Raw genomic sequence first — 17,670 nt, 5'->3', positions numbered from 1 at the left:
TGATACAACTGAACAAACTGCCTGTCTGTGTGATATTACTGAACAAACTGCCTGTCTGTGTGATATTACTGAACAGACTGCCTACCTGTGTGATACTACTGAACAGACTGCCTGTCTGTGTGATATTACGGAACAAACTGCCTGTCTGTGTGATATTACTGAACAAACTGCCTGTCTGTGTGATACTACTGAACAAACTGTCTGCCTGTGTGAAACTACTGAACAACCTGACTGCTTCTCTATGTGATACTACTGACCAGACTGCCTGTCTGTGTGATACAACTGAACAGAATGCCTGTCTGTGTGATACAACTGAACAAACTGCCTGTCTGTGTGATACTACTGAACAAACTGTCTGCCTGTGTGAAACTACTGAACAACCTGACTGCTTCTCTATGTGATACTACTGAACAGATTGCCTGTCTGTGTGATACAACTGAACAGAATGCCTGTCTGTGTGATACAACTGAACAGACTGCCTACCTGTGTGATACTACTGACCAGACTGCTTGTCAGTGTGATACTACTGAACAGATTGCCTGTCTGTGTGATACTACTGAACAGACTGCCTGTCTGTTTCATACTACTGAACAGACTGCCTGTCTGTGTGATACTACTGAACAGACTGCCTGTCTATGTGATACTACTGAACAAACTGCCTGTCTGTGTGATACTATTTAACAAACTGTCTGTCTGTCTCATGGTATTAAACAATCTGTCTGCCTGTCTGTGTCTGCCTACTGAACAGACTGCCTGTCTGTGTGATACTACTGAACAAACTGCCTGTCTGTCTCATGGTATATAACAAACTGCCCCCCCTTTCTGTGTGATATTACTGAACAGACTGCCTGTTTGTGTGACACTTCTCCACAAACTGCCTGTCTGTGTGATACCGCTGAACAAACTGCCTGTCTATGTGATACGTCTAAACAAACTGCTTGTCTGTCTCATGGTATTAAACAAACTGTCCCCCTTTCTCTGTGATACTAATTTACAAACTGTCCACCTGTCTGATGATGAAGAGATTGCCCGGCTTTCAGGATGAGGATGGGGATGGGATACCTTGTCACAACATAAGTAAGTTGACCTTCACGTTGTCAACTCGTCCGTTAACCTGAGGGACCGTACCATGTCGCGATATGAAACTTTTGTTATTGTCATGCGAAGAAGAACATGGAAGTTGTACTTCAACACATCTACTCCATAAACATTTCTGTGTCGGTGTGTGAATACCCCCATTTGTCTGCTACATTTACTCGTAACCGGTTATACTGGATTGAACTTTTTCAGCTTCACGAAGAGGATGTATTCACAGTAGAGATGTGTCATTGTCAACAGAATCTAATTCATGAGTAAATAACGAATGAATTATATATGCGTATAACAAAGACATTTCAATCTTGTGAACTTGGATTGATTAGCCTCCTTACTGCAGCTGGGGTACCGGTGTTGATACAGGGTTGCCTTACTTGTCCTGCAGGATCACCTATGTACATTGTGCGAGATCCCTTACAGTAAGCACAAGGAGTACATTCTTATCCTTCATGAATAAATTAGCCTCGACCTATTTCCCTTTGATGTTTCCCTCTGATGTTTACATGTATCCATCTCATCGCTGCCCCTGTAAAACGTTTTGTTCCCCTAATTGCGAAAATACAATTGAAAATACATTATTTGTCTCGAATAGAAGACATTCCTTAATTATCAGCCCCATACCATTCGACCAAACGACCATTCACTACCGTTTGACATTTGAAACATCATTTCACGAACTAAACTAAACTAGTTTATAAGTACATGTCTCTAAGTTGTTTCGAGTGTATTTTCTCCGTGGCCGCTGATGCAAAAGACATCAGTATTGACTCAACCACGACTGTGAGTGGCTGACAGAGCTGTATGTCAATGAGTAACCATGACTGCATGTGGGTGACAGAACTGTATGTCAATGTGTAACCTTGAATGTGTGCGGCCAACAGTCCTGTATGTCAATGTGTAACCTCGACTGTGTGTGGCCAACAGTCCTGTATGTCAATGTGTAACCTCGACTGTGTGTGGCCAACAGCCCTATATGTCAATGAGTAACCACGACTGTGTGTGGCCAACAGTCCTGTATGTCTATGTGTAACCTCGACTGCGTGTGGCTGACAGAGCTGTATGTCAATGTGTAACCTCGACTGTATGCGGCTGACAGACCTGTATGTCAATGTGTAACCACGACTGTGTGTGGCCAACAGTCCTGTATGTCAATGTGTAACCACGACTGTGTGCGGCTGACAGAGCTGTATGTCAATGTGTAACCACGAATGTGTGCGGCCAACAGTCCTGTATGTCAATGTGTAACCTCGACTGTGTGTGGCCAACAGCCCTATATGTCAATGAGTAACCACGACTGTGTGTGGCCAACAGTCCTGTATGTCTATGTGTAACCTCGACTGCGTGTGGCTGACAGAGCTGTATGTCAATGTGTAACCTCGACTGTATGCGGCTGACAGACCTGTATGTCAATGTGTAACCACGACTGTGTGTGGCCAACAGTCCTGTATGTCAATGTGTAACCACGACTGCGTGTGGCTGACAGAGCTGTATGTCAATGTGTAACCTCGACTGTATGCGGCTGACAGACCTGTATGTCAATGTGTAACCACGACTGTGTGTGGCCAACAGTCCTGTATGTCAATGTGTAACCACGACTGTGTGCGGCTGACAGAGCTGTATGTCAATGTGTAACCTCGACTGCGTGTGGCTGACAGACCTGTATGTCAATGTGTAACCACGTCTGTGTGTGGCCAACAGTCCTGTATGTCAATGTGTAACAACGACTGAGTCAGAACATGTAAAGGATGGACATTAACAACTCATCTAATTTGTTTCGTTAAGAATGCTGTTGGTGCACGTACGGGCTTCTGGACTGAGGCGAGGTCGGAGTGGTCTTGATGGCTTATGTAACACAAACCAAACAGCCCATTGTTTCTTGTTCCACAATGATCCGTCTTTTGAAGAGTATTGAATTGGTGTATTAGGTCACACACAGAGAACATTTTAATACATTCACTGATACAGACAACATAATACATGAAACCTACAGGACTCTTTCTCCTGTCATAGACTCACATTTTAAAGGTGTGTAAATAAATATAAATACAGTTTTTGAATTTAATATGTACAAATATCAACATCTAAACTACCTCATCAGGTTAGAGAGAAGTTATAAGTACACAGGATATGTTGACAGAAAGCGTTACACTATTTGGACTAATTACAATTTTGATTTCCAGACGCTTATCTTATGGTTAGACTATCATTTCTGTCAGATCAAGTCACCAAAAATGAAAAACGTTGATCTGTAAGTAATGTCATGACTGACAACAGTTTCCAATGCACTTCTCAATAAATGCCCCTGAAGATATCGGGGCTGATTAGACCCCAAACACGTCAGCGCAAAGATGACACTAATGAGGATCGGATAGCTATCATGTGTTATGGCTGATAGTGTGTCATCGTACATAGATGGAGTTGATTCTTGCTCTTGCACTCCAGTATTTACAAGTCCTTGTGATATAGCTGAGAAATAGCTCACCATGGCGAAAAACAGCATTCACTTATCCTAATCAAAGCTTATTCGCCCGATGATGTGGCACACATTCCAGAGGTGACTCGGGGATGTCGGGGACGACTCAGGGCGATGTGATGTGGCAACATCCTTGATCCAACGTAATCTATCTCACTTTCGCACCTGGCGCGCAATATCATAAAAATTGTAATGACACAACATAGTAAAGTCAGATATCACCTTTTTAAACACTCATCATGTTTATATTGTGTTTTTGTTTCATTTCGTATTCTGCTCCTCGGCGATCAACATTATTCCTGAAAATACTGCCAATCCCCATTACTCATAGCTGGGATTGTAAATGTGATGTCATATTTGTTAATGTCTACATGGGGTAACTTCCTGGTTGACGATAACACGACCTATGTGTGACGTGGACCTATGTGCGACGTGGGTTTCAGATAAGCTAGTAAGGGATCTACTGCATCGTTACTGGGCCAGATAGTGAGATTGTTGGGTGCGACCACAGACATTTAGTAGCCTGAATGCATCCATTACACAAGTGTACCCAAACCCTGTACCCAGGACCATACAACGAAGGCAAAGTTTACATGAACTCGGGTTGTATGTTGGCGCTCTGCAGATGTCTGTGGCGAGACAGACGGTGACGGAGATATGCGCTTCTCCTCCTGCTCACCGGGCGCCCTTAAAGTAAACATGACCCCCTCGTATATGGAGGTAGAGGTAACAAACACTATGCCAAATGTTTTAATAACCTGCCCCTCCAACACGCACGCGCACGCGCACGCGCACACGCACACAAATACACTCGGTTGCCCATATCTTCTTGAAAACGAGCCAGACGTCATCGAGATGGTGTAAGTACGCATAAAGTACCTGACTCTATTGGTTTTCAAGGTCACGTGCATTTGAAGCCTCATGTGTTTCCAAATACATCTCACGCTCTCAAATATATGCCTGACTTGATTGATAAAGAAGCCTAACAACAAGTAATAAGGCCGACGTTTGCTCCACCACTCCTTTGTCAACTCGTAGACACGTTTTAACAATCAACATGTCAAAGCGTACCCCAAGGGCTGAGTCTCGCATCGTAGACACTTACAATAGAAAGCATGATACTGTCACGCTCCCGAGATACCACAATTGTAAGTCAATAAGTCCGCGGGTAAGTATTTCTGTATTTATATTAACATACAAAAATAAAAGTGCTACTACATAAAGCTGTATATATGTCCTACCTGGCCAGTTACTGAATGCCTTCACCACTTTACTATCTTCTCAACCAGCCCCGTCAGTCGCCGGGTCAGCAATGTATCGTTCGCTTGTCGGTGTGTTTACGTCCGTCGTAGACCCACGTGACACACGTTTGTATACTCTCATTGTGACGTCACCTAGACTGCAAACATGTTGTTGTTGAGATCAGTTTGTTGCATGACATGTTGGTCCTCCTGAACAGGTGGTGATGCGGACACGTCAACAGTTGCATGGATGAACCTTACCAGTTACTAAAGATTGAACTTATGGCCTGGATTCATTTGCGGGAAAAACAATGAAATACAGTTCCAGCTAACTCGACCCACACATCTATTTATCCTTCTATAAAAATAAGTTAAAGTAGTCGGTAAAATCATGTTGGTAATGACACGAACAGTCATGTACATCTAATTAGGTACAGCTGATATGTGGTCCGAGTGGTCAACGTTCCCGGTGCGGACACCCGCTCTCTCAGGAAGTCGGACGGAGTTTTTTCTTCGTCGGCGTAGTCGTTTGTGGGCGACGGCTTTGACCAATGCCACGACTAGTTGTACAATTCGTCCGGTTCTGTCGATGATATGCATCCGTGTCTTGATTGACCGTGTCAGTCAGGTTTGGTAGATGGGAAACTACGTAACGTGGCGCAAGGTGAGTGACTTACATGCGTACCATCCGGCAACGGTATAGATAGCGCTGGGTATTAAGGATCCTGCCATTCTTCTTGTAGGTTGTGCCTAAGCTGTTGCAAATTCTGGGAACACTGAGGTTGGTTGTGAACCCTTCCGCCCTGAATATCCCAAAGGTGTTCAATCGGTGACATGTCTTGAAATATGGCTGGCCAGGGCAAGGTTGTAACACCTTGCTGCCTCAGACAGTCGACTGCAACACGAGCACTGTGTGGACGTGGGATGACCATTGGGCGTAACATTTGGCCCACATAAAGTCGACCGGTTATATTCCGTTGTACGATCATCAGATCCGTCCTGTTGTCGCATGTGATGCCAGCCCAGACCATGATGCTGCCGCCACAGTACCTGTCGTGCTCTAGGCCTGCTGCCGCCACCGTACCTGTCGTGCTCCAGGTCTGCTGCCGCCACTACCGTACCTGTCGTGCTCTAGGCCTGCTGCCGCCGCCGTACCTGTCGTGCTCTAGGCCTGCTGCCGCCACCGTACCTGTCGTGCTCTAGGACTGTCGCCACCGTACCTGTCGTGCTCTAGTCCCGCTGCCGCCACCATCGTACCTGCCGTTCTCTAGGACTGTGGCTACCGTACCTGTTGTGCTCTAGGCCTACTGCCGCCACCGTACCTGTCGTGCTCTAGGTCTGCTGCCGCCACCGTACCTGTCGTGCTCTAGGACTGCCGCCACCGTACCTGTCGTGCTCTAGGACTGTCGCCACCGTACCTGTCGTGCTCTAGGCCTGATGCCGCCACCGTACCTGTCGTGCTCTAGGCCTGCTGCCGTCACCGTACCTGTCGTGCTCTAGTCCCGCTGCCGCCACCATCGTACCTGCCGTGCTCTAGGACTGTGGCTACCGTACCTGTCGTGCTCTAGGCCTACTGCCGCCACCGTACCTGTCGTGCTCTAGGTCTGCTGCCGCCACCGTACCTGTCGTGCTCTAGGACTGCCGCCACCGTCCCTGTCGTGCTCTAGGCCTGCTGCCGTCAACGTACCTGTCGGGCTCCAGGCCTGCTGCCACCACCGTACCTGTCGTGCTCTAGGCCTACTGTCGCCACCGTACCTGTCATGCTCTAGTCCTGCTGCCACCACCATCGTACCTGCCGTGCTCTAGGACTGTGGCTACCGTACCTGTTGGGCTCTAAGCCTGCTGCCGCCACTGTACCTGTCGTGCTCTAGGCCTGCTGCCACCACCACCGTCCCTGTCGTGCTCTAGGACTGTCGCCACCACCGTACCTGTCGTGCTCTAGGCCTACTGCAGTCACCGTACCTGTCGGGCTCCAGGCCTGCTGCCGCCACCTTAGCTGTCGTGCTCTAGGCCTGCTGCTGCCACCGTACCTGTCGTGCTCTAGGACTGTGGCTACCATACCTGTCGTGCTCTAGGTCTGCTGCCGCCACCGTACCTGTCGTGCTCTAGGACTGCCGCCACCGTCCCTGTCGTGCGCTAGGCCTGCTGCCGCCAACGTACCTGTCGGGCTCCAGGCCTGCTGCCACCACCGTACCTGTCGTGCTCTAGGCCTACTGTCGCCACCGTACCTGTCATGCTCTAGTACTGCTGCCACCACCATCGTACCTGCCGTGCTCTAGGACTGTGGCTACCGTACCTGTTGGGCTCTAAGCCTGCTGCCGCCACTGTACCTGTCGTGTTCTAGGTCTGCTGCCGCCACCGTCCCTGTCGTGCTCTAGGACTGTCGCCACCACCGTACCTGTCGTGCTCTAGGCCTACTGCAGTCACCGTACCTGTCGGGCTCCAGGCCTGCTGCCGCCACCTTACCTGTCGTGCTCTAGGCCTGCTGCAGCCACCGTACCTGTCGTGCTCTAGGACTGTGGCTACCGTACCTGTCGTGCTCTAGGTCTGCTGCCGCCACCGTACCTGTCGTGCTCTAGGACCGCTGTCGGACAGCGCCTCTCTCTCCACCCTCTACAAACATGTTGTCTACATCTGAAAAGCCTTAAAATGAACCTCGATTAATCATAAACATAACCACAATCAGACACATTCCTCTGAAAGGACGTCTTGATTCAGACCCGAAGTTTTTAACCTATTTCGTATCGTTGATTCCTATGGCAGCACTGATGTTGTCCCTCAGTTCTGTTGCAGAATCCGTTCCTCATACATAGCGACCTGCTTGGCAGTAATTTGTCTCGAGCTCCCTCTACCCACCCTAATTGTAACCGTACCTGTTTGCCAATGTCGTTCCATCAGTCGACAACTGCATTCTGTGATTGCCATCTTCGATCATGCCCGTTGTGCGATGATTTTCAATATCTGTTATGTTCTCTTTTGGAGGCATTTTCATTCGTTGTAACCGATCACTGGACCCACGTGGTCGTGACTTCTGTTGGCACAGGCACGTAACCGGGATGTATCACCGTGAACGGCATGTTTTACACGTGCAGTTTGCAAAGTTTGAGCGAGGTGGCTACAATTCAGTAACTGTGTCTCGTCCAACAAATCTGGTCATTTCATTCTTATAGCTGAAATTACAGGGATTTCCTCAAATATGGTTCATCGTACATTTGCTTATTGTGTGGACGACGCCATTGCCTTTTTCTGTAATCATCGCCCGCTACCAAAGGGGATCGTAAAAGATACTGTTTCCTCGCTATCTCAGGTTCTACATGTACCAAACATTATAAATTATCGCATTAACTAAATAGTTTTTTTACGGACTTTGATATAAATACAGTGACATTAATCTTTTGTCATATTTGTTTTCTGTGTATCAACGTTTTTACAAGAAATGTATCATGTAATGTGTAAAAAATTGTAATTCACTCCCGATCGCTAACTTGGGATGTTAATTTTAAGAATATTCAAGCGATGTCTTGCAATCTATTTTAATCTTATAAAAATAAACGTTCAGTACAATATTGTTAGCACCTGTTTCGAATCTGGCGAAAATATGAATTATTAAATTCAGAAGATATTGTTTTGTATTCTTGTACTTCACTTTTAAAGCACAGCCGTTGTTGAAAAATACTAATTGAGCTTTTAATCATTAAGAAAATCCTGTTAACAAAATGCCAGCCAGACACCCCCACTACATGAGTAATAAATTGTCGATTTGTTAAATCATTTTTTATTTCATTCCTATCCTATCCTATAGGTTATGTAAAACCAGATATGCTGCACGAAATATCTGTCGAGAGATAACAAGTTTATCTTATTTGTCGTGTTGACTTGACATGCCAAAGTTACTATCGACTGTCATCCCAAGGTTAGTGAATGTAAAACGCGGCCAGTTATCTCTGCAGTAACACACACGCAGGCCCAAACGTTGCATTAACCAGATAGGTCTGAGCCTTGGAACGACAGACCGATGCGATAAAAGATTGGAGCGACGCGATGAGTACAACTGTCACAGAGTGACTTAACAGCACTCTGGAAAACCCAATGTTAAAGAATTGTAGCTTCTGAACAACATCCAATTTGTACAGTGTCGAGAACATATAGTTTAGGAAATCTGGACTATTTAACATGATGTAATCCATGCGTAACAGCCGTCAGTTGTACCATTGTCTTAACACAGAGAAGAGAAAGAGAGAAAATATTTTATTAAGATGTCACGTGCAAATAACATATACAGTTTAAACAATTATCAACATTATTGCACCCAGCCTTTACAGGCTTATGAGACATCGTATGTACATTAAAACATGTATAAAAGTATCTAAGTAAAACATTGTAACATCATCCTTTCTTATCCCAGCAGCCAAGGAACTGTCAATTTTGTTGGACACCATATTTTAACGTTCTATGTGCTTATTAAGATCGTAAGTTACCAAATGGCTGACTATTTTTAGTACAAAATAATAGGAAAAATAACCATCAAAACACCTATTTATGTGTATGTTAACACCAGTATGATTAAACCATTTGATTAGTACCTACGTGAAAGTTTTAAATGTTAAGGAATATCTTCTAGTAAGAATACCAAATGTTAATTTCAAAAGACATAGTTTTAGACTGTTGTCGATGTGTAGATATCTAATAATATGAAGACCGTTACTTTTCAGGGAAAGTGACTTTACATCTCAGACAAGCACGTCTTTAGTCTGCGTCCTCCTGCGAAACATTTTTACAATTGTTGTAGCTAAAACACTTTGTATATGTGGGCTATTCATCAAGAGCTTAAGTTTATCTACATCATGTACGGTCGCGTTGGCCAGATTTGCTTTTTCGAGCAGTAAGATTCTAAAATCAGAATAAAAGGGGCATTTTAAAAGGAAGTGCATTTCGTCCTCGACACATGAATGGTGACAGAATTTACAAACTCTATTTTGCAGCGGTACAGATGGCCTACATATTCTACCGGTCTCTATTTCTAGAGGGAGAGTTCCACAGCGAAACTTAGCTAGGATACTTCTGTGTGATCTTGGCATTATCTTGTTTACATAGGTTTCTGTTGTCAGGTATGTCTTGAAAATCCTATACGTCCGTAACTTGTTTCCATTACTCTGTCCACTGTCATCATGGAGACTTGTAAGCCACTTTTCTTTGTCAAGTTCTAACAGCTTTGATTTGACACGGTTGAATTCAAATTCGTTCATGTTGTGTATATCCTGAATATTCAAGTTCAGTCTTTGAAGCAGAGTAATCACTGTGTTTGTCTTAACACAGCATTTCACATTATGACATTTATATCCTTAATCCATTTTCCCCGGGGCCGTGTCTGTAATCACATCCATAAGCCCCATGTCCAGGGCAACGCCATTGTCTCTTTGTCTGTCTACTGTTGTCCAATAGTGTATATATATGTTTACATCTTTACTATAAGCTAGTCTGGTATTCCGACAGCACCTGTATGTACATCCGCGAGTAGGATACGCCTGCTTGCTGGACTTCACTTGTACTTGTTGAGTTGGAATCTCCGCTCGACATATTTCTATCAGTAATTGTATTTTGTTTTATTGCCGACTAAAGAAGTTTGGACTCAACGTATTCTTCGTCTTCAATCTGAGCTAATTTCACAGTCAACAAACGCGTTGACACAACCAAACTAACAGTCAGGAACATAAAACAATGTCGTACAATGGGATGGGTGCGGATACAGCGGTCATTACAGTGTAATACAATGTCGTACAAAGGGATGGGATGGGGATACAACGGTCATTACAGTGTAATACAATGTCGTACAATGGGATTGGAGGGGATACAACGGTCATTACAGTGTAATACAATATCGTACAATGGGATGGGATGTGGATACAACGGTCATTACAGTGTAATACAATGTCGTACAATGAGATGGGGAGGGATACAACGGTCATTACAGTGTAATTCATTCATATAAGGGTTAGTTTGTTTTTGACTGACGGAGAGCGCCATTTTGGTCTCTCTAAAACTTTGTAGTTTTTAAAATGAAATGAGAGTGACTTAATCTGGACATGGTTTTAACCAATCGCCTGTCCCATTCTGTGATTAAGTCACGTTTCGTAATGTAGATAATCCATGCAATTTGTTCATTGTGTTTTTAAAAGGGCTAAAAAAATAGGGGAAATATATCTCCTTTCGCTTAAGTTAATCGGTCTATATTTTGTAAGAATAAACTTCCGCATTGAGCGATTAACTCCTTTAGCTATAGGCGTAGTATGGCGCTTTATCACGGTTCCAGGGAGGAATTCACAGGTCAAGCATGTAACGCGCACTCAATCTTTCTCCCTTCACACTGCTATTGCAACTTATTGTTCAACACGATCAAATAACAGGCTTCTATAAAGTATGACTTTGTTCAAATAAACAACACATGTAAAACAACGTGTTTGATATGAAAAAATGAAATTCATAATCACATGTGCTTGCTGTGCATAGTTGAGCACAGTATTGTTTTAAGTAGTTCACTGTATGTAATGTAATACCGTTTCATGCGGTGGTTTACGGTTCTGCATGGTTTATTGTTTTGACATGTTTTTTAACTTTCGGCAGTGACTGTACACCCGTATATGTTTGCTTCTGGATACATCGTCAATCAACAGCTTGGTCTGTAGTTTGCCATTATTTCCTAAAACTTAATACGGTTGCATGATATATTCACGATGTTTGGGTTGAACATAGAAACATTCTTCTAAACATACTAAACCGGAAGTAATAAGAGAAACCCAGTTAACCAAACGGAACCGTACACAAGAGTAATGAGTGAGTGAGTGAGTTGGGTTTAAGGCCTCTTTGGATAGTTTTCCACCTATATCAGGGCGTGTCACCTTGATGTGGGAGGAAAGCCGAAGTGATGAAAATCCACGAGCAGGGGAATAGTGCTGACAAAATAATCGGGGCGAACCGGGATTTGAACACACTGCCGTAAGCTTCTGGCGTGCATAAGGGACACAACTCTGCATAGCGAATTGCAGCCTTAGGCGTTTGGGCCAACCGTGCCCGAGTACACAACTGTAACAAACTATGAAACAACAAAGATGTTTTAGATGAAAATTGTATTGCGTAACATTCCATGAAGAAACAGTGGCAATATTTCACAATCACTAAATATATGCGCAATAGGTGCAAAACACACAGGTACATTCAAAATACAAAGGAGTCACATTATAAATATTTTATTCAATACAAGTGTTTTATAACGATATGGAAACGATAGGGAAACGATATGAGAATTGAGCAAAAGTATGGCAATGTTGAACATGCAAGGAATTTGTTTATAATTGTATACATGATGACAGATCTTGTTTCTGGATAACTGTTGTTAATAATTATTAAGAATTGTTCCTTTGACAATGAACCAAATTCTTTTTTATGATTGAGGAGGGTATGTGATTCTCTTTCTTGGTTGTATTTATACAAGACAGAGCATAATGTTGCTCATCTTCTAAAACATCACAAGTTTCACAGGGACGTTGTACCAGTGGGTTGGTGTATATCTACCAGTTTCAATTTTTTGTTTGTGATTACTTCAACAAAGGTTTGAGAAATATGACCTATTAGCTTTGTTTTTACAATATGTAAGATAATTCTCAATATTTATAGATGACTTGTCCAACCTGCATGTTCTTAACTTGCTGTTGGATAAATGGGAATCCCTTAATGAATGCGTGAACATATTTTACCATTTGGACTGAAGTATATTTACAGTGGATCCATTAAATCTATTTGTGTTTACTATTTCAAAAGTTTGTTTTATTTAACCCAGCCAATATTTTTTACCAGAAAGATTGATATTGGCTGACAATGCATGTTTGAGAATGACATTTATTGTGTTATCTATATAGGACTTGTAATCATTTTTATATATCATTGGTACTAATAATTGGTGTACACCAAGTTCTGCCTGACAGGCCCAGTTATGACCATTTCGAGACACTGTTTCTTTTATTGTGCTTTCCAAAGATAACTTCATTAACAACAACCAATTTGTACTTTACGCGAATCCTCTCCTCCCGTTTCTTACACCTCCTCTGCATATGACGTGATATGGCGGGGAACAATTTATGCTCTGCAGCAATCTCTACTTGTAATGTTTATCATACACTGACATTTAATTTGTATGTCACACAAAATTAGTCAAGATCAACTTCGTTTTGCAGCATATCAACGGCGCGTCGAGCTGGATTTTCAGCAAGCTGTGGCGTTGCGCAATTGTTATGTACTGTTAATTGTGTTTTTATGAGATTATAAGAAAGTGATAGCTAAACAATAACTGTGTGCTTTTCACATTAAAAAACACATAGATGAGTATCACGCTTCAAACGCCAACACCCTAGTTGTGTACCGTGTATGAACATGCACGTGCAAATTGTGAATCACGACCAAAGTTGAAGAGGTTATTTCATGAATATGTATTGAAAGATGCATTGGTTCGTCTATACATAACAATACATTCCATCCTGTGGAAGCAGCAATAAATAACCGACCCTATTACATAAGTCAGTGCATAAACGAATGTTCAGAATCTGTCACAGTTGAATATCTGGAGTGAGGCACGTGCTCGTTTCTCGTATCCAAGAAACAAAGATGGAAGCAGCTGCAAGCAATAAGTCGTTGTTCCCCGATAGGTGTTCCGACCGTAGATATGACGCAGGTCGTAGAAGGCCTCGAATCGCCGTCGTCTCGCCGTGTAGAAACGGTATCCTCCCATTAGTTACACGTCCTATTTGTAACACACCTTAAAACAACACAGGTCATGGCTGAAAGCACTGGCTGGTCTACCCTATGTAACCTAAGAATTAGAATAGAATGGTCCAAGAAAAGTAGAACCAGCTACCGCACGGAGTAATCACGTCCCGCAAGTGGATCTTAAACTGTAAACATGGCACGGTTGAAGATTATTGCATTCCAAATATTTCAAGATGTAGTGCCACATAAAAAATCAAATATGGCCGCCAGTGAGGAATGAAATTCTAGTACACTTCGTATGAACATGACCAACAACTTATATATATATTATGAAAAATTAACATTTTGGAATGTATTTGCATAACACTACATCTGTAAAATATATAATTAAATAATAAAAGACTATTTATTCTGATTTAGGTAATTTAAAGTTTGAAGAAATATGCATTTCTCTCTTTTTTTGCATATCGTTAGGACTTTCTTCATTAAAGCCAATTAACAATACCGATATTTTATACGCATATGGTCAATAAAATGACACTAGCAGAATATGTAAAGAACCAATTTATTAATTATTGAAATATGCTGTTTATGGCTAATGTTTGGATTGGCTACTAACAATTAGATTCTCATTTGCAAAGTGGTGTACAAATCAACTGTGTCACAACACAGTCACACCTTGCTCTGCATCACCTCTCAGACTTACAGCTGCATCTCAGAAGCTCTTGACAGGACTTGGTAGTGTAGTCCACAAAGCCTCCTATCCATGTACTACTGATATTACCCATCCCAACACATTTGGTGTTGGAAAGTCTGTTTTGGCTCCAGACCTCGTCCTCGAGACAAATTTCTCAGGGAACTAATACTAAATAGCAAAGAGGGAAAACATCCTCCTGAACCACCTCAACATAGATCCCCAGCACCCCTTACTCGCCTCGTTTACATGGATCATCTTGAACGTATTGCCAAAGGAGAATCCACTGGGTTTCACCGAGTGGTAAACGTCTGAGACCTGCATCACTTCGGCCTCCCTCCCTCCCACATCAAGCTGACACGCCGCGATATAACTGGAATACTGTTAAAAGCGGCGTTAAACACAACTCACTCACTAGAAGGACTGGTGTAATTGTATACTGCTGTGTAGCATCTATATGTTTACTTGGAATGGAACAAAAGCAAGAATTCATGCCAACTACCTCATCAAGTATTTGGTGACAATATTTCATCTGATTCAATAATATGCCGTCAGACCATATTTATTAGCAACTAGGTATCTCAATTGTGTAATGAACATTAAATATAAAATCCCATCGATGAAGCATCATGTTAAAGGTAGAGAAGTCTATCGCTAATAAAGTAGACATTTGGCAAATATTGTCAATGCTAATAATTAATCTACTTACCTATTTTACCTTTACATAAAAAGCGTCGAAAAGCCATAGACCCGTCACCCTTCAGACCTCTACATGAGTACGTCACCCTTCAGACTTCTACATGAGTACGTCATCCTTCAGACCTCTACATGAGTACGTCACCCTTCAAACTTCTAGATGAGCACGTCATCCTTCAGACCTCTACATAAGCACGTCACCCTTCAGACTTCTAGATGAGTACGTCACCCTTCAGACCTCTACATGAGTACGTCATCCTTCAGACTTCTAGATGAGTGCGTCATCCTTCAGACCTCTACATAAGAACGTCACCCTTCAGACTTCTAGATGAGTACGTCATCCTTCAAACCTCTACATGAGTACGTCACCCTTCAGATTTCTAGATGAGCCCGTCATCCTTCAAACCTCTACATGAGTACGTCACCCTTCAGACTTCTACATGAGCATTTCACTCTACACACTTCTGTTGGAGCATTTCACTCTGCACACTTCTGTAGGAGCATTTCACTCTTCACACTTCTGTAGGAGCATTTCACTCTTCACACTTATGTTGGAGCATTTCACTCTTCACACTTCTGTAGGAGCATTTCACTCTTCACACTTATGTTGGAGCATTTCACTCTTCACACTTCTGTAGGAGCATTTCACTCTGCACACTTATGTTGGAGCATTTCACTCTTCACACTTCTGTAGGAGCATTTCACTCTTCACACTTATGTTGGAGCATTTCACTCTGCACACTTCTGTAGGAGCATTTCACTCTTCACACTTCTGTAGGAGCATTTCACTCTTCACACTTATGTTGGAGCATTTCACTCTTCACACTTCTGTAGGAGCATTTCACTCTTCACACTTATGTTGGAGCATTTCACTCTTCACACTTCTGTAGGAGCATTTCACTCTGCACACTTATGTTGGAGCATTTCACTCTTCACACTTCTGTAGGAGCATTTCACTCTTCACACTTATGTTGGAGCATTTCACTCTGCACACTTCTGTAGGAGCATTTCACTCTGCACACTTATGTTGGAGCATTTCACTCTGCACACTTCTGTAGGAGCATTTCACTCTGCACACTTATGTAGGAGCATTTCACTCTGCACACTTGTTACTTAAATGTATATTATACCTCAGTTTCCCTCCTTTTCAAAGTGTTTTATTTCTATTATGATGACTCAATGCAAGTTTATTTAGAGCATGAACAGTGTTACATGCATTTAATGTTATGCTTTGGAATCAGCCGTTCTCTTCAGTGAACTTATAAAAGACCCTTTAACACTACAAGATCTGTGTTTTTCAACAGATTTACAAAACAGCATCATAAACGTATATCTGAATTTTCGTCCAAAGAAGCAGTACAAAAGAAAGTTGATAGCTGAACAGACGATAATAAACATGTCTCCCAATGAAGATGTCTTAGAGCAGGTTGCCGAACATTCCCCCAGTCTTTGGGCATTCTCTACCTGCTCCATCACCAGGGCCACAGCTGGAACAAGATGGCACAAAAAGAAGACGCTTGTCACGGCTAAGACAATTGCAAAAAGTCTGCTTCCTGTTCCAACTGCATCGCTATTCTGGGACTGGTTTGTCCGCACAAAGATGTGCGCTTCTGTTTTCATTCGCTTCGGGAAAAATTGTGGTGTTTTCCTAATGGTATTGAGCATGGTGATGTTAAAAGATACTATGAGTGTAAATGGGATGACGAAGTTGAAGATGAAATTAAAATAGACTAAATACACTGTACTGTAGAATGTAGTATGGTAGAATACAGACTTTGAGACGATAATTGTTTGAGAATCTGTTAATAGGCTATGTTCCATGCAGCGCGGTATGTTGAAGAACACGCTGAATACAAAGACTGCCACAAGAATTTGGTGGGTCCGATTCTGAGTGAAGACAACAGCTGCCTTGAGAGGTTTGGTGACTGCCACACATCGCTCTATGGTGACCATCACTGTCGTGTACACTGAGCCGGTACGGGACATGTGCAGTAACGGGTAGAAGACAGAGAACATGACTGCACCAACTGAACCAAGTTGTATCCCCATGTGATGAAGGACGTGAGGTATGTTCCCTGCCACACCATGCGAGAAGAGAAAGATGGTATCATAGACGGCCAGACCCACAAGGAGACGACACACAGACACAGAGCCACGTCTCATCTTCCTGCTGCACAAGACACACACAGACAAAATGTTACCCACAATACCAAGAACAACGAATAGTGATCCGACAACTCCAGAACTGTAGAAGTGGAAGTATTCCGCCCCTCGATTTCTGAGAATACTGTAAGAACTGTTTGTTGTGGGTACACAGCTGGTGGTATCCAGGCTCAAGGTAAGCAGCACGCTTTCGTGCGGATTAGGCGAGGTGTTCATAGCGTCAGACTCAACTGCCTGTCTGCATCACTTTCTTTCTGTGGATAAAAACAATGTGATTGTTTGAAGAAGTACAGAACTAAATTATCAACTCATGTTTAACTGTCTGTTATAGAATATTGGTGGGGAGGGAGTCATGCCGCGATAACGAGTTTGTCTAGTCTTGCATAAGACCAAGGCAGGGCGTTTCACATAAAAGTGAACTTGTTAACGAAAGTAGAACTATGTAACTATGTACGTAAAAGTTATAAAACGATATATATCTGGTTAGTCTCAGTGGGGTGATGCCAGAAGTATAATTCCATCCCATATGGAAGCACTTGCACTAACTGAAC

The 17,670-nt window shown here is 42.9% G+C and overlaps 3 protein-coding genes across 3 annotated transcripts in view; 1 reads left to right on the top strand and 2 right to left on the bottom strand.

Annotated features, from left to right (window-relative positions):
- The window catches only part of LOC139454199 (protein unc-93 homolog A-like), a 30,886-nt gene extending 25,968 nt beyond the window's left edge, over window positions 1-4,918 (bottom strand). The window contains exon 1 of the mRNA XM_071235771.1: window positions 4,810-4,918. The gene's annotated coding sequence lies outside the window, so the exon portion shown is untranslated. The remainder of the gene's footprint in view (window positions 1-4,809) is intronic.
- The window catches only part of LOC139454198 (vacuolar protein sorting-associated protein 35-like), a 108,423-nt gene continuing 95,421 nt past the window's right edge, over window positions 4,669-17,670 (top strand). The window contains exon 1 of the mRNA XM_071235766.1: window positions 4,669-4,716. Within this exon, the coding sequence (XP_071091867.1) occupies window positions 4,684-4,716 (33 nt within the window). The 5' untranslated portion in view covers window positions 4,669-4,683. The remainder of the gene's footprint in view (window positions 4,717-17,670) is intronic.
- LOC139444270 (FMRFamide receptor-like) lies at window positions 16,181-17,119 on the bottom strand. Its single transcript, XM_071225199.1, has one exon. The coding sequence runs from the start codon at window positions 17,117-17,119 to the stop codon at window positions 16,181-16,183; it is 939 nt and encodes a 312-aa protein (XP_071081300.1).

The sequence above is a fragment of the Haliotis cracherodii genome, unplaced genomic scaffold (genome assembly GCF_022045235.1).
Source record: "Haliotis cracherodii isolate W230 unplaced genomic scaffold, xgHalCrac1.p SCAF_10, whole genome shotgun sequence".
Lineage (NCBI taxonomy): Eukaryota > Metazoa > Mollusca > Gastropoda > Lepetellida > Haliotidae > Haliotis > Haliotis cracherodii.
The sequence above is the reverse complement of the archived record's forward strand: the minus strand, read 5'-3'. Positions and strand labels throughout refer to the sequence as shown.